Here is a 27,657-nt window from a genome sequence, read left to right as displayed (position 1 = left end):
ATGAAATTACTATCTGTAGTTCAAACAAATAATAAATGATATTGCATGTACAAAAGTCATTTAAGATATTACTGATAGTAAAACTCCTTTTTTATGTATAATTTACTCTTGAAAATTGACCACTTGTAGGTTGAGAATACCTACAATGACTTAATTAACATGTTTATATTTTTATATAACTCTGAGTGTTTGTATATAGCACATCCTTCAGTCAATTTAGAAATCTGCACATTAGATCTCCAGAATTTTGATACACCAAAGTCTCCCTCAACTCTTGTATCTATATGACTTTGCATTATTTTAGTCAACAAACATTATCTCTCTCAGTTATCTCTCTCACTGCATTTGTCCTCTATTCATAAAGAGACAAGTACACTTTATGTCTTAAGTCATCTCTCAGAAGGTCTTGAATTGCTATCATTGTGTCTAGCATAATAAAGACTTTTTTTGGGCAATGATGATGATTGTTGATGAGTCACAGTCTTAATTTTCTTTCCTGGGTGTGTGTTGGCATATTTATCTGATATTATTTTGTACAGCATTTTAATGATGTGTCATGAATTATAAGATTATTTCTGATTTCAGCTCTTCTTCCCCTGCCATTGTTTAGTTGTCAGGTCCTCACTAAAAGACTTGAAACAACCCACTAGAGGGAAGAGGGTCCCAGCATCTCCCCAACCGTTTCATTCTGACTGGTCCTCCATGCTGAAAATACCACAGTATTCTTTTTTACTTACCTCTAGATGTACAATTTATGGTTAACACTTTGAAATGACATCACAGAGAGTATAAGAGTGATTACCATGTTGGGGACTTCTAAGCCTCAAGAAATTTCCCTTTTAAAGAGGAAGATGTGAAGTTGAGAGTCACAATTTTCTAAAAAATACTCAAATATTCTCTAAGTTTGCTTTCATGAGAAATAATTTTTTAAATCTGAAAAAAATATTTTCAAATATATTTCATGTGTTAGAGAGAAATCTTGCGGGAGACAAATAGGTAGAAATTTTAGGAGAATCACTTTCTATACTTTTGTACAAAATTTATTTCTCCATTCAGATTCTTGGGGATGTAGGATGATTTTAAAGCTTTGATTTCTTCAGCCATTAATGAGTGCAAAAGGAGGGTTTGATTATTTGGTCTAATGGGAATTCCTCCAGTGTTAATCGGAGGGTGTAAGAATAGGTATATTTAGAAATGTTTTCCATGCCACATTATTGAAGAAGGAATAGCCTGGAGTTTAAGAGGTTGCACTCAAATGTCAGACAGGCTACCAAGATTTCAGTTTTACTACCTGCCTACTGTGCAAACTTAGGAAAGTAGATTTATCTCTGTGAAAATGTTACTCTCTGTTTGATTTATTATATGCAAAGGAAACAGTTTCTTATAAATTGGTGATAAATTGTTTTTTAAAAAAGAAAGCAAAGGAAAAGAAAGCCCAATTTCCTTAAGAGTAAAGTGGTCACATGGGTCTTTATAGGCTAAAGCAAGGACAAGAAATCTACCCACGAAAAACTTAAAATTTGGCAGTGAGTTTTAAGTATAGACACACAGACACACAATCATGTTAGAGAAATCAGTCAGGGACTGAGTCATTATAATTTATCATATTTCAAAAATGACTTAATTTGTATTGTTCAATCTAAAAGTTATTTGTGGCTTGTTTTGAACCAGATAATACAAAAGGCCAACCTCATAAATCAAAGTTTGGAACACATTCTGCACTTCGAAAAACTCAAAACCTAGTTGGGATATGACAATGTCAACATGATGGTGGAGGCAGCCTCAACTGACTCTTGAGGATGGAAAAGAGGTGAAGGGCATTACTTAGCTTGATTAATGGGTAGAATTATAAAACAGCATGAGACAATTCACTACTGCCAAGTAAAAAATGAATTACACACTTCTGCTCTCCCACCCACCTCCCCAACCCGGAGTTCCACATATGCACATGTTTCCACCTATTCTTACAGGCTCAACTCAAATCTCACCTCCTCCCTCCATGGAGTATTTTCAGATGGCCACTTTAAGGAATGTTAGCACATCTCTTAAGCTTATAATCAATCAGCACCAAATGTTAAGTTCTTTATAAGTACGATCCATGTCTAAGTTATCTTTTATGCCTACTATGATGGCCAGGCAGGGTTTGCCTATAGTAGATGGTCAAAAACATTCATTGAATAAATGAGGTAAACTAATCTGTCAGCAGAACAGCCTCTAAGTCCTACCTTGACGGGTCCAGTCTACCTAAAATAAACCTCTCCTTTCACTGAGTTCCTATTGCAAGTATGATTGAAACAATGAAATTAGTGCCTATCATCTGTGAGATAGTCTTTGCTTAAAATTAAGAGACTGGCTCAACCAAGGAAGAGAAAAATATTAGAAAAAATAAAAGGGTATCTTCTGTAACCCAAAGGCACATGATATAAGTGGACCTTATGAGGGATTTGAACCAAGATCAGAAAGCCTTTGAGAACCAAAGCATTGACGCTGTTCCCTTTTTTTTTCTCTTTTCCTCTGTTCTTTATCTTCATTTTTTCCTACACATGATTTTTCTGGACTCCCTATATCATACATATCATTCCAGTTCAAGCCCAACATAGATTGATATAATTCATATATTGTGGGAAAGAGATTCTTACTGGCCCAGCTTTGGTCAGGTGTCCATTCCTACCCCATTTGGACTGTTACCCAGTCACCATTGTAGTGGGGTTATGGATGGTTTAATCTACTTTGCCATTTCATAAACACTGCTGTTCTATTTTTAATGTATAATAATTCATATTGACTTCATATAAAGCTCTTTATGGGACAGACAATGGCTTTGGCTTTTTGTGAGGCCTCCACAACATAGGTACACAGAATTCCACAGCTGGTTAGCGTATAAGGTCATCAATGGGAAGATGAAGGACACTAGTTAGAGATCTCCTTGAGACATAATAGTTTGGAATGTATGAAAACAGATGTGTTAACACCCCACAATTTGCTAGATGAAGATCCTGTCAAGTTTAGATCCAAGGAATAAGAAAGTTGCACTGGAACAACCAGATTCGAACAGAACAAAGTGGAGCACGGTGGGCAGGACCTGAGGGAACAGTCACTCAGAGTTCCCCTGGGAATGTTAGACTATACTGCACTTTGGATAAACCTAGAGATGATCATTCAGGTTTCCAGACAATTTCCAAGTCAGGGTGAACAAAGTGGAGGAAGAGCATGGCCCAGCCTCAGCACCTCCCAGAAGCCCCATCTTTGGAGGACTAAGCCAATGGTATGATGCTGTAGAGATGCACTTTCCAGACTTCCCTATTTTTCCAGTAACCCTTACTTTCTAGAATAGAGCATAAGTAACGAGTTTTGATCAAATCTATGCTGAAAGAGCTCTCAGAATGGCAATTACATCTTACTACTAATGAAGGCCTTTGCTGCTCTCCCCAGAAGATGAGGCATTTTATGCCTGCTTCTATAAAAAGGACTATTTTTAGCCAAGTATGTCTTTCTCACAGTGGCTGAGACATGCCTCAGTATAGGTGACCTTTCCACCAAGTATACTTATTATGTTCTATTCCCAAGTGAACCTCATTAGATAATCTTGGTTCTGATGACCAGTCATTGTCCAGTGAATGCTGATAAGGGCGTGGGGTCACCTGAGAAGACCATAGATGGCAAATCCATTTGTGTGTATCTGAATGACTCACGCAAATCCATTTGTGTGTGTGAACCATTTCTTTCTCTATCAGAAGATTACCAAAACTCAACAGTTAAGAATAATTTTTAAAAAACTTAATGCTATTCTTGGTCAGAGGGAAGATACTATCATTCCACCTGAGAAACCAAACCACCTGGGCAACTTTGGGTAAGTTTGGGCTGCATCTTCTGTGCCATAGGGTAAAGTGATAAGTTTTACTAGATTAGTAATATTACTAGTGATATTTTTATTAACTATTGCCATACTAATGAGAAAGAGACCTTTTTCATAATGTAAGAAATTGACCATGATGGCTGATTCAAACCTGGCCATGTCTTAAACAAGCCACACAAAATTCATACATAAAATAAATATACATTCCTCATCACAAAAAGAGGAGGGGTATCTCCCACCAGTGGTAGGCAGAATTCTCAAATGGCCCCAAGTTTCTCAACCCTCTGTACAGTCCTCTTCCCTTCTGGGCAGAACCTGTGAATATGATGCATACTTACTCCCGTGACTGGGTTATGTTCTACATGGCAAACAGAGATAGGATAGTCACTCCCATTATTCTGTTACATTGTATTACCTCCTCTGAGCAGACTAGAGAGGAAGTAAGCCAGAGAGCAGCAGATCTGCTGACTCCAAGAAAGCAAATGGCCTTGTTGTGAACAACCTATGGAACCATAAGGCAAGAAATTGAGGTCAACTTCCAGGAGATGAGAGCTACCCCTTGCTGACGGCTAGCAAGAAAGCAGGATCTTAGTAACGTGGCTGCAGGGCAATACACTTTGCCAGCAATCTGTGAGCTTGGAAAAGGATCCTGGGCCTCAGATTAGAGGCCAACATTGTGATTTCAGCCTGGTGATACCCTGAGCAGAGTAGCCAGCTGACATGTACCTGGACTCCTAATCCAAAGAAATTATAAAATAATAAACAGGTGCTGTCAAAATCACTAGGTTTGCAGTAATTTGTTACACAGTAATAAGATATTAACAAACCACTAAGTAAATAGTCAGTACATTCATTTAGCAGTAATTTAATAAACACTTACTGGGAAACTGCTACATGCTAAAGAGCACAATAGGTAATAGGATATCAGAGTCAAACATGACCACCATCACCCCCACCAGTGCAAATGGGGAAAGATCTTCATTAGGAACAGCTCACCTGTTACGAAAGAAAGAACTCCCTGAACTTCTTAGAATACTGTCATCTGTTAGGGATAAATAAGTAGATTTAGATTACAGAAGAGGATAACTAGAATTTATAATCAGATTTCAAAGACTGTCAGGCTATCACAGGATTGAAAAGACTCCCTCATGTTGCAACTCCTTCCTTTCCCTTTCTTCCCATCCACTGTACTCTTTTTTCCTGCCCAAGCCAGAAACAAAATCAACAGTTCCCTGTTATAGGAAAGATATTTGTAAAGAGTGTTCCAAATTTCTGAGATGTTCAGCCTTGCAAAGGCATCCTTTCTCCTCCCAAAAGTCTCTGACCCAACTAGCCTCGAGTTCAGATTTGTGCGTACAGAAATCATCTGTGGGGTCCTGGTTTCAGCCACACCATGCTTAGGGGAGACAGTGAATAAATGGCAAACGGCTACAGAATCTAGGGTTAAAGCAACTCTTTATAATTTCTCTCACACCAGCCCAGGCAGAAACAGCCCCTTCCCAGACACCATCGTCAGCACACCTACACACACACACACAGTCTATTTTCACTGTTTCACACCTCTGCCATTCCAGATGGCAAAAATGCAAGTGTTTTCCTTATATTAGAAATGTTAAAATCCAATTTAACTTGTATAACCTGAAATACAATTCATCCCTTTGGAAGTTTATTTTTTCTAACTCCTTCAGCTTCTTCATTTGGAGTGATTAGGCAAAATTTATTGTTCTGTGAAGGGACTAATGGTCCAAACTGAGAGACTGATAGAGAGCAAGGAAGAATATTACAGGGAGAGAGGGAGACAGGGGCAGAAGACAAGAGAGAAATTGAAGGAATGGGCCCATCCCATCACTGCACAGCTACCATATTTGTAGGAGGCCCAGGGTGGAGCATTTACAGGTAATGAGAGCTATCTAAATTTTCAGTTTGCTAACGTGGTACTCTGGCCAGGGTTTCATCTTGGGCCTAGAAACTCATTTCAACAATACTAAAGCCATAGTTGATGTTACAAACATGTGTTTCCCCTTTCATAAGAAATTGTTTTATTTCTCCTTACTGTCATTACTTATTTATTATGATAGATTACCTGCCATGCAAATATTAGTGTTAACATAAGTAAAGCCCTTAGCTTAATCCCTGATATAATTATCACCAGAGTGTGCAGCAGACTTGAACTCAAGGGCATATATTTTAAGGTAGATGCCCTAAAATAAAACAAAAAGAAACATTTTTATTATCTTCAAGCTGGTTCTGCTTCCCACCCCCCAGATGACTTCATTTGCAACATGGAATTCTTCCACTTATCCTTAAACTTACTAAAATACAAGCTAAAAATGCCTGACTTTCCCAGCTTTGTCATTTTCCCCTACCATGTAGATTCTAGTGTTCTAAGTGTAGAACTGGTCCTCTTCTCTGTAGTGAGAGAATTTGGCCCATAAAATTAATTCCAAAATTGCAATCTTTGTCTTAAAAATAAAAGTTAGACACAACATGCATCTTTTGTCTATTTCAGTTAATGATGGATCGCTTGCACCCCAAGTGTTTGATAGACTGTAAATTGAGATGCTTCTAAATGGAGAAAGCATAAGCCTTTTATATGTATGTGTCACTTTTGAGGCAATCATTCTTTATAGGTACCTGTCACTTTTTCAGGACTATATGAGTGGTGATGTACAGAAGATACAAGGGCCACTTTGATAAACAGAAAGGTTCATTTTAGGGTTTTAGACAGTGGTAAATAAATCAACCCATTTTAGCCTGCTGGAAAGAAAGGGACCAGGGCAAAAAGAAAAACAAGAAATAAATGCAATAAAGCCTGGAATATGTACCCAGAAGTGTCCCTCCAAGTTTTTCCATGTAAAATCTAATAAAGATATGATTCAATACTATATTTCTCCACCACAGTCTATTACACTCAACCACTCAACGCAGGCAACCCCAGTCGTCAATGGAGCTGACATCATTTTGCTTACAGTATTTAGAGAAATTAATCTGTCAGTCTTCATTTCTCCTGATGTCTATACCAACATGTCCCATTTTCGTCTAAGAAGCTTACTTGAATTTAAAATCATCCTAGTGGCTTCAGAGTCCTTACTTTCAGATTTCTAGCTTCTGATAAGACCCAGGATACTGGAATCCAAGCCATCAATACAAATAAAGTTTGACCACATCAGAGGACAATGGAAGCACTTTTCTTCCTGTCTACCTTGAAATTCTCTAATGAGAAAGCTCAGAATTATTTCAGGTCCAGAGATGACCTCATTGTTTCTGAGACAGGAGGGGAGAGGCCTAAGAACTATGTCCCAGGATTACAGCAAACATCTGGGAGATGAAGAGAAGTCTTCCTATCTGCGAAATCAACAGTACAATGACTCCCACAGCCCCGTGATCACCCCAAACCTGCACCACTGAGGACTTGTCTGGAAGTAGCATTACCTTTCTTGTCATTTCAGAAGCCTGAGCTCCATCAAATGCGGACTTTGCAGATTTAGGACGTCATAAAGCTATTCAATTAATGGAACTCAACAAATAAAGCAACAAGGACAATAGAGAAACACTGGGCACAGATTTCCACTGTCCTTGACCCAAATCACTACATGCCTGGCTCTAGGGTAAATCACCCTACAGGTGAGTTTGACTTTGAGGGCCACCCATGCCCATGTCAAGATTCTGCCATACTTTTGCTGTCCACTTACACAGCCTCCCAGCATTCTCATGTTGCTTTCTGTCACTCCAAACTTCCAGCCTACATTTAGTTCCTACCCTACTTGTGCTGCCTGTTAAGCCATGACTTCTCCTTTCTTCATTCAGAACAGCAGTATTTCTAGTCACTTCCTGCCCTCAGGAAGGGCAAAAGCTACCTGTCATTCAACAGTCTATGGAAATTAATCAGCTAACAGATTAGCAGTTCTCAAAGTGCATCCTGAATCGGCAGCATTAGCATCACTTGGGAACTTCATTAGGGATTAAAATTATCAGGCAACATCTCCGATTTAATAGAGCTAGGGGTGGGAGGAGAGTTCTACAATTCATTTTAACAAGTCTTCTGGATAATTAAGACACTCTTAAGTTTCCGAACCGCTGAGTGAGAAAAACTAAATCTGATTAAACTGATTTACCTGAAAATGTGAATGGCTGCTAGATTTCACATTTAAAAAAAAAAAGTTAAGTAGAGCACATTTTAACCTAAAGCAAAGCTCTTTTGGGACATGGCTATCTCTTACTCATGTTTGTATGTTCCAAATGCTTAGCAGTATGCCTTGAATACAATGAGAAATTACCAAAAAGTGCTGGATTTGTTTGACTCAAAAGAATTTCAGAATTACAAACTAAATGGAACCTATCCTCTGTGGAGATAGGGTGGCCTTGTGATTAAGAGTAGGGGCGATGTGGTCAGATGAATCTGGGTTCAAATTCTGAATTTACCCATTGCTTGGGCTAGCATATTCTTAGGTAGGCTGTTACTGATATCTAAGTTTCTAAGTTGTCTCCTCTATAAATTATTGATAGTGGAAACCATCTCAAAATGTTGTTGGGGTTTAGTGATGACTTTAAATATGACACCAAAGGTATGATCTATGAAAGAAAGAATTGATAAGCTGAACTTCAATAAAGTTAAAATTTTCTGCTCTTCGAAAGATACTGTCAAGAGAGGAATAAGATACACAGAAGAATCTCTGTACTTTCCTATTGTTCTGTAAACCCAAAACTGCTTTAAGGAATAAAATCTATTGCGAGAATTACATAAGATGGTATCTGTAAGGTGCTCTGTATAATTGTGGGTATAGTGTAAATGTGTTAATAACATTTATTACTGTTATCTTCCCTACCTTTTAAAATACGATTTTAGGGTTTGTCTTACTGGGTTAAAATAGACCATAATAGATATTTATTTGTTTTCCAGGAAGCTGCTAGAAAAATAAAATCCTTAACATTTAACCCCCAATGCCTATTTCATTTCTGTTAATAGACAGTCATTTTGTCTAAAGTATCTTAGAGCATATAGACCACATCTGACTTGAACTCATACAATGGTATTTTCTAGCAGTGGCTTTTCTTTCCTCCCTGAGGGACTGTTGGGTTACATCACAGATCATGTTATTGGTCAGGAAACTTATGAATCTTAAATTGCTATAATTAAGGCCATGTCAGCACATGTACACATGCAGGTCCATAAACTCAATTAAAAAAATTTCAATTTTCAGATTTGTGAAAATAGTAGTGTCAGGTCCCTTCATTTGGGGAAATAATTTATGAGACATCAGTCCCTCCAGCAGGCTTCCAGTTTGGGGAATAAACACGTTTGTTTTCTGCAGATATATGAAGGGTATGAAGCCAGGAGGGAGACACTGGATCCCAATTTGTGGTGTAAACTGTCACAAAGCCTGAGTGTTGTCTCTAATTCGGTTCTGTGCAGAATGTGTGCATAGCTGCTCAATTAAACTAAGCAATCAACCACTGGGAAGGCTTGCCACATTTACTGTGGAAGGAAACCTGGTCTGTAACCAGTGTTGTCAGTGTAACTTGGGAGATCTCTAGTTCTGCCACTCCATGCTCCATTAGCTACCTCCCAAACCATTTCAAGTAAACACATAATCTTTAAAAATAAAAAACATAAACACTATCAGATATTCAAAGCACCTTCAGACCAATTGTTGTATTCCTGCTGATGAGTCTAGCAGATGTTGCTGGGATAAAAATTATGTGAATTACCAAAGGAGCTGGAACTGAATCAGGAACAACAGGCAAAAGACTATTCCAATTGGCTTGCTTCAGGAAATTGAGAAAAAGACTAAGTTGTTGAACTCCTCATTAAATAAATGTTATTTAGACATTCATTTACAATAGTTCAATGCTGGCCCACCAGTGATAGTATTTTAAATACTCTTAGGTACAAATTGCCTGCCTTCATTTAGCTCTAGTTTAGTTTGCATATGACCTGATTTCACAAAGAGGACTGGTTTTCTTTCCTTTTGAATTTGGGGGTGGGAGTAATAGTAATTGCTAAACTCAACCATATTCAGAAGCAACCCTTCACAAATTCTAGGTTATTATAAAAGGCATTAAACTTAAATGTCCAATATAAGAGCAGAAAACAGGCTAAAATGATGCATTTTTATTTCAAATGCAAATTGGATTTGATTATTCTTACAATGTTATTACTATGATCAAAATTGTTTCATTTTGACACTGTAGAAAGAGTACCCAAGGAAACATGGCTTAAAACCAAGAATATTAAAGAAAAACTTCTTGAGAATATACTTGTAGTACAGCATTCCATTCAGGAAGCTCAATGTATTAGGCATAGCACAGACACTTAGAAATGGAGACAAAGTTGCTGTACAAAGGGCAGTGAACTTGACCCTAAGCAATGTCATCGAAGAATTGCATGACTCTGGACAAATGGTATTACTCCCACCATAAAGTTCCATAAAAGGCATTATGATGAAAACTATTTAATGCTTCCATGCCTTTGCACAAGCTGTTCCCTTTGCAGGAAAATCATTCCCCTCTTTTCTATGAAGTCCACTTACAGTATGTTCTTTGTTTTCCTTTAAGTCTTGCTCAAGTAATACCTCATTAGAGCTTCTCTGGATCTTCTTACTTAGAGCTGACTGTAAAATACCTTCAATAATAAAGACAACCTCTAATATTTGTTTATACAAACTGTCACAGTGGCAATAGGGTTCAGTAATCACAATCTTGTGATTATTTTGTCTACATGCCTTCTGGTCTTACCAGATATGTGTCTTAAAAACAAAGTGTGCCTTGCCCAACTTTGATTTCATACTATCAACGTCACCCATCATACATGTACTCCTAGACATTTAGTAAAATTGTTAAATAATGATCTTCCTCAATAGCATGAGATAATGTTGACTATGCTCTCCATCTCACAGAACACTGGATCAGTGAATAAATCATGGATAATAAAAATACAAATAATAATTTTAACAAATCATGCCTTTGTCAGAAGTTATTATAATCTCCTAGACAAAGAGAATCTTTGTGAGAAATCTTGCAATTACTCATCAATGGAACAGGAATCTAGGTTGTGGAAACCCTAATGCACAATCTCAAGCTGCTCATCAGGAGATGAAAACAAACACCATATATAATGAATCAAAATGGGAAAGTTGAAGCCATGCTATTTATGTTTATTTTGTTTTGTTTTCAAGCAAGATACAGAGTGTGGAGAGATGCAAGGCATGGCAAAATGGAGACACTTTGAAACAAAACCCACATTTAAAAAATATTTTCAGTCATTCTGTCACAAGTCTATACTTTACATGTCAAATCTGCTTCTGAAATCTAGGGCCATTTCCTTCTCCGGAGAGTCTGGGTGAGTAACTGATTTCAACATGGCGCATGCCCCTTCAATACCAGATAGGATCACACGAGGCATCAGAAAGGCCAGAGAATTGTGTTTGACTCATAGAAGGAGCCCAAGGAGAAAGATAACTATGGTCAGGACAGCCTGGGTCACCTCTGTCACTGCTGGTTAGGATGGTTATCTAGGCTTTGGTGTCCTTAATGCTCATCCTGTGCCCGTATGGACACAGCTGGGAGGCAAGAGGAGAGAACTCACCACCAAGGTACAAGGGGATACATGGGAAAACAAGGAAGAAAGAGGCACCTGAATCTTGATATTAACCCCAAGACTGTATTTCCATTTGCCATTGATAGCCACATGTTAGCAAATACAAGTCATTCCCACAGCCTCAATTCTGAATTTGCCGCAGATATATTTTGTGGTTATGGAGACAACACAGAAACAAGTGATTACTTTCTTTGGTCGGCTTGAGAACTACAAGACACTGCAACTAGAGTGCCTAGGGCATTCTTCCCTTGCTATTAAAAATCCTGTTGGGTTGAGGATAGGAAGAGGGAATGTAAAATGGTGTCAACTGAATATACTCATGCTCTTTCTCTCCAGCTAGTCTAGACAACATAATAAGCTCTATGAGACCCCTCTCACCTGGCACAGAGCCTATCATATAACGTGGAAACGCACAGACATCTTCTGTTTCATAAAAAAAATTGAATGAACATTCTTAATAGTGACACATTCAAACAGGAGTGCACCTAAGGTCTATTCAAGGAAGAGGGTACTTTGAGGGTGAATAAACAGAGCGTTTAAAGTCTGAGACAGGACATTAACCTAGAGATCACTCTTCCCATGAAAGAACATTCCAGAAGATGTGTTTCTACCATGAGATACAGGAGTGGGGCAGGTGCATGGCACTTACCTCTATTCCAGTTCTGCTCAGCATCCTCCCAATCCACAGCAGGGGGAGAGCCCTGGAGATAAGGAAATGGGAATCCAGGTCAGTTCCTGCTATTGTCAGCTACATAGTCTGGACAAGCCATTCTGGTTTTCTAGGTTCCTCTTTTCTTGATCTTAAAAATGGTGAGGAGGCTGGCAGATCACTCTGTGCCTCTGAAGCAATTCCTCTCAGACAAGTCTGACAGCAAAGGCAAGTGAAAGTCTAAACCCAGTCAAGCCTAAGAAGTCTACAGCCAAGCATTTGTACGATATCTCACATTTACTTGTTAAAATACAAGCACGTCCCTCCCTTCAATTCAAAATCTATCCATGTTTGTTCTAATATAAAATATTTTTATGTATAAAATCTTCTAAGGGAAGAGAAATCTTCCTGCAAGCTAAGCTATTTTAGCCTTTGATTTCTAGTAATCCCTAGCATACCACATCATGCCCACATGGGTACTGCATTTCAGCAGCAAAAGCACAAAGATAAATGATGTCTAGTTACTTGTTTATGCCCAAAATATAACTGGAAAAACAATTTTAAGGATTACTCTCCCTCTGTTTCCCCAAACTTCGCACAATTTAGCTTTTCTTCTAATATTTCTTCCAATATTTTGAACTAAAACTGTCCTTCAATTAGTAAATTTAGGCAATGTTAAATATAGGAGAACATTTAGCAAATTCTTAAATTACTTAAGCATCCTTTGTTGGTTGATGAGATTTATTGGTTCCAACCTTACTTCTCAACAAATCAAATCAAGATATGTATTAAATATCTAGTAAAAATTATCTCCCTTCTCTAAAAGCATGTTATAAATATAGTAGTATTTCGCTTGTGCTCATCATACCAGCTAGCCCACTTCCTTCCTGATTTTACATGACTGAAATTCCTACAGATAGCATATTTGTTTCCTTGTTTTGTTGTTATTATTGTTGTTTTCCTCATCAGTGCTGTAATTTTTAGACCTATTTTGTCAGGGGCAAACTACTGTGTTTTAAAGAAAAACACTTGGGTTGCTAGGGATTAATTTATGTTGAGAAATTCCAAGATTATTTGGTGAGAACATTGTCTGTCTCTCATTTTCCTGGGGACAATTTACCAGCATTTCCCCACAATGCCCTTTCAAACCGAGTAAAAGCTCCTTAATTGCAAGGGGCACAAAAGAGAAGCCCTATAGGAGGCAGACCTTGGGAGGACACTTGTGTTAAGCCGCCAAGAGATTACTGAGGTCTTTAAATCAGAATGCCATCTCTAACCTTCAGGATAGGAAGCCAGAGGCTGCCTTCTTCTGAGTTAAATTTACTAGCATCAAAGACCCATCTCCAACTGTGAAGGTCTCTCCCAAGATATGTCTCTTACTCACCACATGCAACAATCTACATCAAAAATAAAAAAGAATTTTTCAGCATTTGGAATAATTTACTAGCAAGTTGCCTTTGGGTAAACAATATAAATAATAAAGTTTAATCTGAATGGGGAAAAATGCATCATTACCTTTACAACTGAGAATTTCTTTATTTTTAACACCCCATATCTTAATCCACATTGAAATGCATCCTCAAAGCTGATTTGAATCAAATGTAACTGTGACACATACTCACTGGTTGTTGCTGACCTAGTGCTTCAACTACACAGCTAGAATCTCCCTTGCTGGACAGAAACATTTTTTTGGTTTTAGTATATTGTATAATTTGAAAATACACTACACGCATTTCCGAGCCAACTGAAGTCCAGTAAAAACAAGAGATTTACATCACTTACTCCAGGTCCACGGGTTTAGACATGATCAGGAAAACAATTAGGTGATTTTTCCTTTTGTAAGGTAGAGATTTTAATTATATCCATGGCTGTGATTCAGAATTAAGGAATTTATAATCAGTTTATCAAAATGGGAGCTTTGTCTACTTGTAAGATATAAATAATAACTCACAACAAATAATTCAATAATTTGCTAATTAAATTAGCAACTTAATGGTGATTGAAGAGGTGAAAAAGAGGGGCAAGAGACTGGAGACAGAGTATTCAGTCATTTTTGAGGAATGATCAGAAGCAGTCTCCCAGATTTCTGGGGTAGTTGTCCACTAAAGGCTGTGAAATAATTTCTTAGGCAATATTTTATTGTTTTGACTTTATGACATATATATGTGTGTGTGTATATATATTTATATATAAAGTATGTTCACAAAAGTATACACAAGTGATCAACTTGAATATTGAAAAAAAAAACTGAAGACCATATGTAACCAGCGTTCAGATCAATTAACAGGACATCACTAGCATCCCAGAAGCTCTCTTATTTGTTTCCAGTCACTATTGAAAGGTAGACATTACTCTTATTTATGACAGCACAGATGAGTTATGTATTTTTTCCTTAACATAAATGTAACACTATAGCATGTATTCTTTTATTAAACACATAGCTTCTTTTGTTAAACATCATGTCTACGAGATTCATCTTTTTGCATATAGTTCTAGACTGTCCATCCTCAGAACTATATGGGTTTTCACTGAGTAAATACACCATATTCTACTTATACATATTTATTTTCTTCATTTTTTTATTAGCTTGCTTAGGTTAATTTAAATGTTGGCATAAACTCTTTATAAAAGCCTTAAAAAAACCTATAGGGAATCTGTCAAATGCTACTATTAACTTCAGTTCCTCTTGGGCATTTTACTGTATCTTTGTTCAATTTTTATTTAAATTTTTCTAAATTATTTTATTTTAGTATTTGGGGGAAATAATTCATATTATGAATAATTTAGGGCCCACTAACCCAATTTCACCAAAAATTACTATAACTTACTAATTGTTTGAAATTGTGTCAAGCCAAGCCTATAGCATAGGGCAGAACCATTCTTCTCTGAGTGACATCCCACCAAGGTGGAAAAATGAAGTCAGCAAACAAATGACTATTTGCTTACCTATGTACACGAAATTTACCAATCAGTCTGAGTTCACTTTAGGGATAAGAAGCTGATCATTAATCCTCAAATCCTCCAGAAGAATTTATTACAGACACAAAATCCTGTACGTTGAGAGATATGTGTTCTCATATTGACATATTTTCATGTCAAAGGTACAGTCCTCATACTGTCACATACAGGGCAAAAGGAGAAGCGCTCACTGACAGCATATCAAACTCAAGTTTCTGTTTAGTTATTTGCAAGGTTATTTGGTTTCTGCTGTCCCTGACCATGTAGAGGTCACCAGGAAGGCCCCAAGTGCCCAAGAACAACCTGCATAAGACACTCTGGCTAGCAAGCATGTGCTTCTCCAGCCCAGTCATCTCTGCAGAGCCTCAAGGAGCATCTAAGGCAGCTAGATTTCAAAACAAGACTTAAAATGATAAAAATAAAAATGCCAACTATTTCAAGCTATACAAATTTGCCCCTTTCTTCATCCCTCTATCTCCTTTTTATCCTCTGTGTGGGCATGAGGTGTGTGGGCTCCTAAGGCCAGATGGTGCAGCAGCTAAACAGCCAGAGAGTGAGGAGTCCAAACTTAGCTGGAAAGTCATGTCATATCCTCTCAAGAAGCTACAGGCCCACCATATTATCAGGTGATGAAGTTTTGACTTTCCTTCAGGGGGCTGTTTGAGAACTTTCCCTCTCCCTTAGATTTCCCAGGTTGTAAATATTATCCCCAGAATAAATTCCTAAGATTTCCATGTTCTCTTGAAATATAATGGCTTTTACAGTCAACTGATCTGTTCCCTTTTCCCTCTCTCTCCTCCCACATTTATCCCAAGGTTCACAAAAGTTTGAATGAAGATATTAACTCCTGGTCTGTTGCCTCATTCCCAGTTACTATACCATATCAAAGCAACATGAAACATCAAGAATAAAAACCTGAGGCTATGACTGTGGAGCTGAGATCCAAGCTTAACTCACTTAGTATCTCAGAAGTTCTAAAGTTGACATCAGTTCTAAAGAGACTACCAAGAGTCCTGCAGTGACACCTCAGGTTGTCTTTGTCACATTTTTGATGATTAAATATATTTTAGATCATGTTAAATAAATCCTGCTCAGCCTTGAATGCTAAATACTTTATATCAAAACGACTTCTGTGACAGGGTTCCCTGAAATCTCCTCCCCACAGCTGCTCTAATCTAACTCTCTGAAGCTTTTTCCTCTCACTGCCCAGCTCCCCACTAAAGTCTTCGACCCCACTAAGGTCTTTGAAAGAAACACATTATTAGTAGCCATGTGTACAGTTAAGGAAAGTGAGAGTTAAGTAAGTGTTCTCAAGTCATAGAGATAAAATGGCTAGGCTGAACTCAGGTCTTTTCAACATACCACATCCTGGAGAGGCTTAACCTTTCCAGGAGGCAATTCTCCTTCCTGCAAGAACTGTTACTGTCTCAGATTTTGAACTCTCAGAGAGCAGCAGTTATGCCTCATTTACTCTCAAGTGCACTGCGCTAGGTGCAATGCCTGGTCAAAATCGCTGCCCAGTAAATCTTTGTTGTATCAAAGAGATGGGCTAAGTGGTGATGATGTTTTGGCTTCAGAAGAAGGTTTTAGCTCCCTTTAACTCATACTCAAGTTGGCAACTTTTTTTTACTGTCCCTGTCTATCTTCAAAAAGGAAATGGAAGTATCTATTTATGCGGACAGCACAGGTATACCTAAGCACTTCCTGGTGCTTTCAGGGCAAGTGTCTGATAAGAAGATACATAGCCAGGACAGTTATTTCTGCCTTCCCATTCTCCCCTGGTTGACTGAACCATGATTTCAGTATCTCTAATAGATGTATTGCGTAGGAGAATCTAAATTTCTTATCTTTGGACAGAGGTATTTAGCTTCCCTTAAAAACCTTTGCAACCTGGTACATAATAGGTACTCAAAAACACTTGAGTTATAAAATATTAGAGAATGATGTAATAGCAAAAGCAAGTTGTTCAATTATTTATGTTACTGATGATAATAATAAAATCAAAAGTGGGGACAGTACTTGTCCATAGTTATCAAAGCAAAAGATTACTTCTGCTCGTTTGACTAAATTGAAATAGAATGACTTGCCCTCCCTACAATCTATTATTGATATTGAGAACTATAGCTCCGGAGAATGTCTAGAAGACTTGACTATTTGACCCAAAGAAATTCAAATTAAATATGAAAGTGATGATGAGGCCCTTGAGGAAGTACTTCTGTTGGGCTTGACACCTTGACCTGTTAAAGATTAGCTACTCTTTGGTTAATGCCCAGGGTCAAGAATATGATGTCTAACAAGAAGGGCTACAGGGGAAATGCTTTGTCATCATGATCAAGGTTAATGTGGGCTATTGTAGGAGGCTCAGGTGGTTGTAATATCAGGAGTATTAGTCACACAGCTTGGGTTTTGCCACTTCCATAATTAAATAACACATAAAGACTGAAAAGACTTAACATCTGAGGTCCTGACACACATCTTCCAGTTTTCTGTGAATGTATTGTGTATTAAAGATAAACAATTATAAATATGTATCCCAATGTAATGTGTATTATGGTGTTGACATAATATAGAATCACTGGATGACATTTAAGAAATATAGATTGTTATAATAACCATAATTATCAAAATCAGTAAACGACTAATTGTCAAGTGACAGTATTTATAAAGTTGCATTCAACATTCTGGAGACTATCATCCTAAACATATATTTCTCAAAGATGATTTGTTGATTAGTATTTCCTGGCAAACATTAAAGGTAATGTATTTTACTGTCTATGTATGTTGGGGGAGGAATATCATTAGTGTTTTCCAATGATTTTATTTCGCTGAATCCTGAGGCAGAGAACTCAGGAGGAGGAAGACAGACTCATTCAGCCTAAGTTTTGATCAGAATTTTATCGGAGAACTGGATAATTATTGATCTTCTAAGACTTGGCCACCTTCAATATTAAGGAAGAAAGCAAAGAGAAAAAAAAAAACCCCAAAATTAGGCTGTCTTGGGTACCAGTATGGTCCAGGCATTATGTTCAGTTCTTCACACATCTTACATCATGTGATCCTTATGACAATCTTGGAAATAGGTACAACTATCCTAATTGTATGGATGTGGAAATTGAGGCAAAGAGAGCTTAAATGATATAAGTACCTGATCTATGATGAAGACTAGATTTGATCCCTTGATTTTCTGACATATAAAGCCATGCTCTTTCCTTAATCCCAGGTGCCTAAGATTTGCTGACTTTATGCACACAAATAAATTAATGGCACATTAAGGATATTAAGTAGCTATCATGTCACAGTAGTAGCGATATGGAAATAGTCAGAGCACATCTTCAAGATGTGGCCCAGCCATATTTAAGGTAACAAGTTTCCATTAGCAAAACTATTTTGAGGAAAAGTAAATTTACTGATGTATACAACCATAGATGCACATGTTTTTTATCTTGAGGATATCCTTGAGATCTTTTAATTTAAACCTCTCCTTTTACAGAGGAGAAAAATGATATTCAGGAGGTGATGTGCTTTGCCCAAAGTCACAAAGCAAGCAGGAATCCGAGACCTTGAGATGACCTAATTACAATCCTGGTTCTCTTGTGGCTATTCCACAATTCTATTAACCAGTCAATTACAAAATAGAGAGACAAGCAGTTCTGAGTGGCATTTTCTGAATTCTATTACTTGACTCAGGGAGAGAACATCAAGGATACAAGAGCCACGCAGCTGGAGCCTGGGGTTTAGAGTTTGTAAGGGAACCTGAGTCCGATATCATTAGCAGTGGACATTGAATGGGTAGATTATTGATTTCCTTTTCCCCTTATTCATGACACATATTACTAAAGAGTGGAATATATTGTGAGTACCAGGCTAGGTTCTGACAACATTGGGAGGAAGTAAACATCCTGCAAAGGTTGCTGGCTGATGCGGCAAACATTTTACATACATTGAGCCTGTAAGACTTTCTAGGCTAGAAAATATACCATACACAGGTAGCCCATTAAGTACTGTAATGAAGCATTGCTTGTCCTACAGTAATTTCTAATATTAATTGTTAGGTGAAAGAAATGAGGAAACTCAGTTATCTCCTCTCTGGGAAAGGAGTGAACAGTGATACTACTCCTGCTTGGCAGATATGGGGATTTGTGAATTTCTGATCTGACTGTGGAAGTGTCCATGAAATCTCAGGTGTGTATCATGCCCACAGAACAAGACTCACATTGCATTCCAAGGGAAACCAAGCCCTTTGGCATGGAAACAGATGATTGCATCAGGACTAAAGGGAACCACATACAATTAGAGCAGAGCAAGGTCAGCTGTCTCTCACATGACCTGGCCTCAATCTTTGCTAAAGAAAGATACTCCATAGCTATGTGACAACCAAAATTTCTTCACGGATAGTATAAAACACGTGCATGTTCAAATACTTGACCACCTTACATATAAGGGTATGGCTCATTTCATCATGAGAAAATACCTATTCAAGAATTTTAACACAATATGAACCACTACCACAACAAAGTAGTTGTTACTACAAAGTAGTTTACTACTACAGATGAGTAGTAAATAAAGGTGGACATTTAAACTCTTCACAACTCTTGGGGACTTCATCATCAGAACCACTTTTAAGTCACATAACACAGTAACAAGGAGAGAGACTGTGTTTTCTAAAGTGAAGTTGTTTGAGACACAGCACTTTTAAAATCAGTACCCAACTTGACTACTAAAAATTTTAACTTAAGCCACAAGTACCCATTCATACAGTATTGAAGCAATATTTTAACCATCCTTGAAATGTGTATCTGTGATCTTCACAGCTTAACTCCACAACAACTACTGTTTTGTTTTATGGTACCATCATTAAAAGGCTTCTTTACAATAATATTTATGATTTTCAATTACTGAGGCGTACTGCTCTGCCCAAATACTAAATCTGTTTAGTTTCCTGTACTCCTGTTTTATTATTTTAAATGTGATTTGATGCAATAAACTTTATAAGAGACTCCAGTGCTTAGGAATGTGGGTTCCAGAGAGAGACAGCCTTTGCTGAAGTCTTGGCTTTTCCATTTCATGTACCACTCTTTTCTCCATTTCCTCATCTGTGAAATGGGGTAATAATAGCATCTGCCTCACAGAATTAATTAATATAAAGAGTAAAAGAAAATCTAAATGAAGATCATGGCCTTAAGCATTATTAGCACTTGATGAATTCTACTTTTATTAGCATCCCAAGCTAACAAGGGTTGACACAAGTTCACAATAATGTGTTTTCCCCAAATTGTTTGTGTGTTAGTTTTATTTTGTTTAAAATAAAATAATTGAGTGTGTATGTCATAATAGAGCTCATCTGTAAGCCCTCAGAGATTAACCTCCTCTTTTATGGGAGATAACTATCAAAGAAATTCCCACTTTTAAATTTTTATATCTTTAATGTTAAAGAATAAAGGAAAGAAAAGTCACCAGTACTTTGGATTTATCATGAAAGAAGCCAAGCTATTTCTTTGGGCTTTCTCTATGGCTTGCTGTTATCCCTCACAGTTTAAAGGCCATGACCCCAGCGACCTCAGGTTTATTTCTGTGATTCCTTGGAATGAACAAGGACTAATGTTAATTCCTCTAACTAAACAATATCTCTGAACAATCTTTAACATCACGATGGCTTAAAATATGTTTATGCTAATGACTCACAAGCTTCACTCACTAGATAAGACATCTCCCTGGGGAATCATACTTACATACTAATTTGCATATTTCACAGAAAATATAATAGGAAGACAATCAGCCCATCTTTAAAAGTGATGAGCTACTGGATCATCTAGTTTGAATTATCTCAATTAAGATGATCACAAATTACTTGAAAATAAGAACATACAATGAAATAAAGACAGTCTCTTCAGCAAATGGTGTTGGGAAAACTGGACAGCAGCATGTAAATCAATGAAGTTAGAACACTCCCTTACACCACACACAAAAATAAACTCAAAATGGATCAAAGACTTAAACATAAGACAAGATACAATAAACCTTCTAAAGAAAACATAGACAAAACATTATCTGACATACATCTCAGCAATGTTTTCCTAGGGCAGTCTACCCATGCAACAGAAATAAAAGCAAGAATAAACAAATAGGACCTAATTAAACTTACAAGCTTCTGCACAGCAAAGGAAACCATAAGCAAAACAAAACAACGTACAGAATGAGAGAAAATATGTGCAAAAGATGAAACTGACAGGGGCTTGATCTCTAGAATATATAAACAGCTCATACGACTTAATAAGAAAAAAACAAACAACCCAACCCAAAAATGGGCAGAAGACCTAAACAAGCAATTCTCCAAAGAAGACATACAAATGATCAATAGGCACATGAAAAAATGCTCAATATCACTAATTATCAGAGAAATGCAAGTCAAAACTACAATGAGGTATCACCTCACACCAGTGAGAATGGCCATCATTCAAAAGGCCACAAATGACAAATGGTGGAGAGGCTGTGGAGAAAAAGGAACCCTCCTACATTGCTGGTGGGAATGCAGTTTGCTGCAGCCACTGTGGAAAACAGTATGGAGATCCCTCAAAAGACTAGGAACAGACTTACCATATGACCCAGGAATCCCACTCTTGGGCATATATCCAGAAGGAACCCTACTTCAAAAAGACACCTTTACCCCAATGTTCATAGCAGCACTATACAGTAGCCAAGACATGGTAACAGCCTAAATGTCCATCGACAGATGACTGGATAAAGAAGATGTAGTATATTTATACAATGTAATACTATTCAGCCATAAAATGACAATGTAATGCCATTTGCAGCAACATGGATGTCCCTGGAAAATGTCATTCTACGTCAAGTAAGCCAGAAAGAGAAAGAAAAATAACACATGAGATCAATCATATGTGAAATCTAAAAAAGGAAAGAAAAGAAAAGGACAAATGAACATAAATACAAAACAGAAACAGACTCATAGACATACAATATCAACTTGTGGTTGCCAGAGGGGAGGGGGGTGGGAAGGGACAGACTGGGAGTTTGAAATTTGTAGATACTGACAGGTATATATAGAATAGATAAACAAGATTATACTGTATAGCACAGGGAAGTACATACAAGATCTTGTGGTAGCTCACAGTGAAAAAGAATGTGACAATGAATATATGTATGTTCATGTATAACTGAAAACTTGTGCTCTACACTGGAAATTGACATAACATTGTAAACAGACTATAACTCAATAAAATAAAATTAGAAAAAAACCCAAATTATTTGAAAATAACTCAACTTTTATTTTACCATTTTCCAAAGCCAAGTATTTACTAGTTACTATTAGTAGTCATTGTCTCCTTTCTTTATTTCTTGGCTCTCATCACTTCTCACTTGGTCTATTAAAATAGCCTCTGGAGTAGGTATCTGACCACAGCTTCTCTATTCATCTAATCAATATGCCAAAGATCCAAAAGGGGGTCTTCAAAATGCAAATTTAATCAATTAATTGCTTAATATACATACTGGTGATTTCCATTTCCTATAGGACAAGATTCTATACATAAATGAAAAGACCTTTCATGATCTATCCCTTCTCTCTTATTTGAAATATACATTGAGTAAGGTACATAAATCTGAGGTATAAAACTCAATTATTACATGTATATACCTTGGGTAAACACCTACAAGATAGAGACTACTTCTAGTATCCAGTAAAGCTCTCTCTGGCCCTTTCCCAGCCAGTGTTTCTTCAGATGCCGTTTATTCTGGCTTCCATCACATTAAATTACTTGTTCTTGAAGATCATTTTTAGAACTGTACAGTATGTACTCTGCCCTCTTTTATTAAATATTTGTGATGTTCATTTACATTATTGTGTATTTCTGACTCCGTTCATGGTGACAATGGAGAAAATATCTTAGCATGATCTTTATTGAGATAACTTTTCCTTTCAGTTGTATTCACATTAACCGGTTTATGTTTTTTATATTTTAAGATCAAGACTGAAAATCTTTGATGACTCTCTGACATAAACCATGAATCCCAGCCAGATGCAAATGTCCCTTGCTCACACTTAGTGAAGATACATACTACCATCTCTACCTACTGAAACTAACCAAAAATTTTACTTGTTTCTTCATTCACAGGCTCTTTTCTCAAATCACAGTGAAAGATGTTATGGTCTCTGTCCTGGTGGGTGGATGGAATTGTTAAGACTAGAAGTCAGAGAGTCCTGCAGAGTGAGCAGACAGATTAAGTTCCTGGGTAGAAAGCTGAAGGGTTAATTACTTCTACCAAAAGGCATACAGTTCAAAGGAATTTACATGCTATTTCCCTGTGAATGAAAAACAAAATACTTGCAAATAGCTTCTTTTTTTCTGAGCCATTTATTAAAATACTATATATATTTATGTATGTGGTTTTAGAGCAGAATATATAGAGAAGAGAGTAGAAGAAAGAAACTAATTAGCACATATAATTTGTCATCTGAATATTTTTAAGCAATGAAGACCCGAAAGTGTTTGAGAAGGACAAATAAGTAGGATGGGAAGAATATAGGGTTTTGGAATCCATGCTAGGTTTAAGTTTGGACTTAATTGCTCTCTAAGCAAACCATTCCTCTTTCTGAACGTTAGGTTTTTTTCATCGTCAATAAAGTTCAAATAAAGGTAATAATATCAACCACACAGGGTTGTCCTGAGATTTAAATGAGAGGGTACTCATGAAAATGCTCCACAAAGGAAGAGAGTTCCATTTAATTATGCTACTGATTAATGGAACCATAGTGGGATTTTTATTAAAGCTTCAGATCAGATATTATACATAAAGTGGGTTATTTTTTGGAATTTCTTCAAGGCTGATATGTACCATAATCATAATCTTAGTAGTAGTAGTAGCACTAGTAAATAGATAGGAGAGAAATCATCTTACCTTTTAACGGCAAAACAGACACTAATTTAAGGTTAATTATACTTTTTGGTTGACAAAATTAATACATGGACACTGCAGGAAATGATTATAATATAAACAGAAATTTATCAGAAGATATTAGCAGGACTGACCTCCCTGTTTCCACACAACTTTTTCCCTTGATCGCACAATCAGAAAGACACCTGGAATTAGGATCTAAGTTCTCAAACACTGAGTTCAGATATTCATTCATGAGATCAGGCTACTTCTTTATAGTTAATGATTTTCCTTAGTACCCTCATCCTTCTTTCCTTCCAGTTCTTGATAAATTTGACATCAGAAAAGCAGACTCTTGCTTCTCTTAATATAGTTGATTTTAGCAGAAATTACAGAATTCAGCAGAGAGAAAAACTGAGCTGAAGATAAAAAAAAAAATCCCTTTATGATCTTTTTGTCTCTAATTCTCTTGCGGCTGAAACTGGGAAATTCCTGACAGCTCATCTACCGTAACTTTGTCCAGCTGAGTTTTAAATAACTCACTTTATTGACCTCTTACTATTGCTCCTGGGAGCTTGTTCTGTCATATAATAGAGCTGAAAGTTAGAGAGTTCTTCCTGATATAATATACCTGGGCTCAATTCTTGAGAAAATTTCCTCTGTACAATTTCATCTCCATAAAAAAAAAAAAACAGTGGGAATCAACTACAGAAAAGAAAACACTTGGCAGGTGAATGGGATGAGGGGGCTGTGGGATAGGGTCAGGGAAGCAGCACTGTTAGAATACATGCCAGGAAAGAAAGGAAGTAGACAAAGTCAGGTTACATCAAAAGAAAAGACTGGCTGGAGAGAAAAAAACAATTCCTCTAAATGAATCTTAGAAAGAACAGCATCCTGGGAATCAATGGAAAATGCTATCCCTAATTGCTGGCACTCTCTCAGCTGCAATGATCCTCAAGGTGCTGACTTTAGCAACATGTAGGGGTGTGTTTAGTCTTCAGATTGGTAACCTCAAGTTAACATTTAATTCATTAAAAAAAAATTCTATCCAGGTTAACAAGCATAACATGGCAAACATCAGCTGTGGGAGCATCTGGGGTGGGAGAGGGTAAAACAATTTAACTCTCTTCTGGGTTTTAATAAAACTGTTACTTTCTCACTGATACCCACTAATCCCTACCTCTCTCATCACATTTCCTATCTTCTTCGAATCTCGAAAGGAGTTCAAAGCAGTGGATTTGGGGAAGTAGTGATGTAAGAACACACATACAGAACACAAAATGGCTCTATGCATTTCAGCGAGCTTTTTTTTTTTTTTTTTTCCTTTTTCAACCTGCCTGTTCAGGTAGTCAAGGGCAGTTTGACTCGAAGGATGTTCCAAAGATAAAAATAAATGATAAAAATTTTAGGGTACTCTTGGGAAAGACATCTTAAAAGGAGAGAAATTCACAACAGTGTTTCATGCATGCCAGCCAAATTTAGGCATGCTTGAATTCAAAGTTAAGCCTTGCTATATTTTATAGACATAGAATGCTGAAGTTTCCAGACACCAGAAAATTCAAATCCAGTGGGTCACAATGATTTTGGGACACAATTCAAAATGATTAATTTGATGAATAGGACACTGCATAATCTGTCTGTTTCTCCAGACTCACCTCTGACCAGTCTTATCTGCTTTCCGGCCATACTGGCCAGTATGAACTTCTTTAAAGTTCCTCAAAGCCATGCCTATTCTGCACAGTCACCTTGTATTTAACTGACTCCTCCTCTGCCCTACTTTATCCTCTACTTCTCCTACCTACTTTTGAGAGCATTGCCTAATTTTCACATTCTTAGGAAAATCACCATCAGAGTGGGTCACTTATTTTGTTGTGAGTTCCCATATGACTTTTACGCTAAAACTGATGCAATTAAACATACTCCCACTAGAAAAAAAAAATATATATATACATATATATATATATATATATTCCTTACTAAAATGTAAGCTCCCTGAAGACAGAGTTCTCGTCTCTTTTGTTCATTATAATATCCTTAGTGCCAGGTCAGTGCCCACTGCATTACGGACCTCTGTAAGCTTTTGTTGAATAGATATGTGTATTACAGCTTATAATAAAACATGCCTACTTATAGCAAAGTGTGACCTATCTAGGAATAGCTGAATAGAACCTTTAATAACTACCTGTTTTGAAATGAGTAAACAAAGCTTTCACAAATGTAAATTCGTTTGCTGACTGGTTGGGTTATCAAAGCCATGCTCCAAAAAACAAATACACATGCTTCCCTCCACACAGCAAAAATAAGCTTAAATAATCATTTAACTTCTCAACATGCTTTCCATTTACACTCTGTGTTTTCTCATTTCACATTTCTCATATATGGTATATATGTATATATATATGTGAAATACATATATTTGTGTTTTTTTCTAGCTTAAATTGTAAACCTGCTGAAAAAGGACTGCACCTTTCTTTTTCCCACAGCAGTAAGGTACACTATCAAATAAGCCTTACATACTACTTAAGCATAACAGCCGCAGCATATACCTTTGAAAATTTAAGAGGATTTCAGAATACTTTTATCTTATGTAGTGGGTAGATAATTATGATATTTAAATTCAAGCTGACAAGTGCATTACAAGAATAAAGAAATGCTCTGGTATTTCATAGATATGAAGAAAACATGTATCATTCAGAAGCTGTTTTATTCAAAGGTACGAGTACAAGGAAAAGATCAATCGAAATTCCACTGACTTATGTACAAATAAGCAATGCTAGTTTGAAGAGGAAAACACAACTTTTCCAGAGGCATTATTAGGGTAAAGACACCTTAAAATGTGGAGAAGTGGGAATGAATAGATAGTGATAGGGTCCCCAAGAGGAAGACAATAGGGCTTAGCATGTAGGCAAATAGGAGCATAGCTATTCATCACGCTAAGGCTGAGTTGACGAAGAGCTATAGGGCAGACATTTGAACACTAAGAATGGTAGTTCTAAAAACAGGAGCTTATAATCGCAACTTTCCTAATGCCTAAAGCTGAGATATAAAATTCAACAGTAGTTAAAGCACATATACCCCAAGCTGAATTGCCAAGACCAAATGGGCAAATGAGGGTTCAAGAAGGCGGTTTCAATGAGAATGGGCTAACCAACCTAGCCCATGAAGACTTCCATCATTCCCCCAACGAACAGTGGTTCCTTCACCTGGACTCCTCTTGTATTCACTGTTAGACTCAGTAATGAGGTTCAATATTTTAGGTGATCATTATCTTTAGAGTGCAGTCTCCCTCTTCTACCCAGTAAGGTCAAGGAGGCCAGGGTCAAAAGACTTTGGTTTACCTTCCATTATTCTCTTGGCCAACACAGTATATTGCCTGAAACATGGTCTCTTTAAAAGGGTTTTTTAAAGTTTTAAAATAGCCTTGTTATACATTCAAGTCACAGTCATTGTTCCTGAGTGCAGTTCTAGAAATCTGTTCCTAATAAAGTGTTGGTCCTAGTGCTGGACATCCAAAAGAACAGCTATTTTCAGAAGTAGTTATACGAGGCAGATACTCTCTGATAGAATATCTCAGCAATCACAACATGTTTCTCATGGAACTATAATACATGAATTGTCTTTCCTTCTCTCTGCTTTGAAGAAACACTGGGTCTTGACAGTGCAGGTTGTATAGATGTGTCTACTTAATTAGGCTTGCTTCTAAGTTAT

At 37.1% G+C, this 27,657-nt stretch overlaps 1 protein-coding gene across 9 annotated transcripts in view; it reads right to left on the bottom strand.

Annotated features, from left to right (window-relative positions):
• The window catches only part of LOC140699842 (uncharacterized), a 287,621-nt gene that overhangs the window by 129,287 nt on the left and 130,677 nt on the right, over positions 1-27,657 (bottom strand). For 7 of the 9 annotated variants that reach the window (XR_012078094.1, XR_012078095.1, XR_012078096.1 and 4 more), the window contains exons 2-3: positions 12,103-12,154; positions 4,853-4,898 (exon numbers count right to left, since the gene is read on the bottom strand). Coding sequence is in view for 3 of the 9 variants with exons in the window: in XM_072972358.1 (XP_072828459.1) it covers positions 4,853-4,898; positions 12,103-12,154 (98 nt within the window). In the remaining 6 variants the exon portion in view is untranslated. Of the gene's footprint in view, positions 1-4,852; positions 4,899-12,102; positions 12,155-27,657 lie in introns of those variants that run through there. The other 2 variants (XM_072972359.1, XR_012078097.1) reach the window with 2 other exon arrangements.

The sequence above is a fragment of the Vicugna pacos genome, chromosome 11 (assembly GCF_048564905.1).
Source record: "Vicugna pacos chromosome 11, VicPac4, whole genome shotgun sequence".
Classification (NCBI taxonomy): domain Eukaryota; kingdom Metazoa; phylum Chordata; class Mammalia; order Artiodactyla; family Camelidae; genus Vicugna; species Vicugna pacos.
This window is presented reverse-complemented; position numbering and strand designations above follow the sequence as displayed.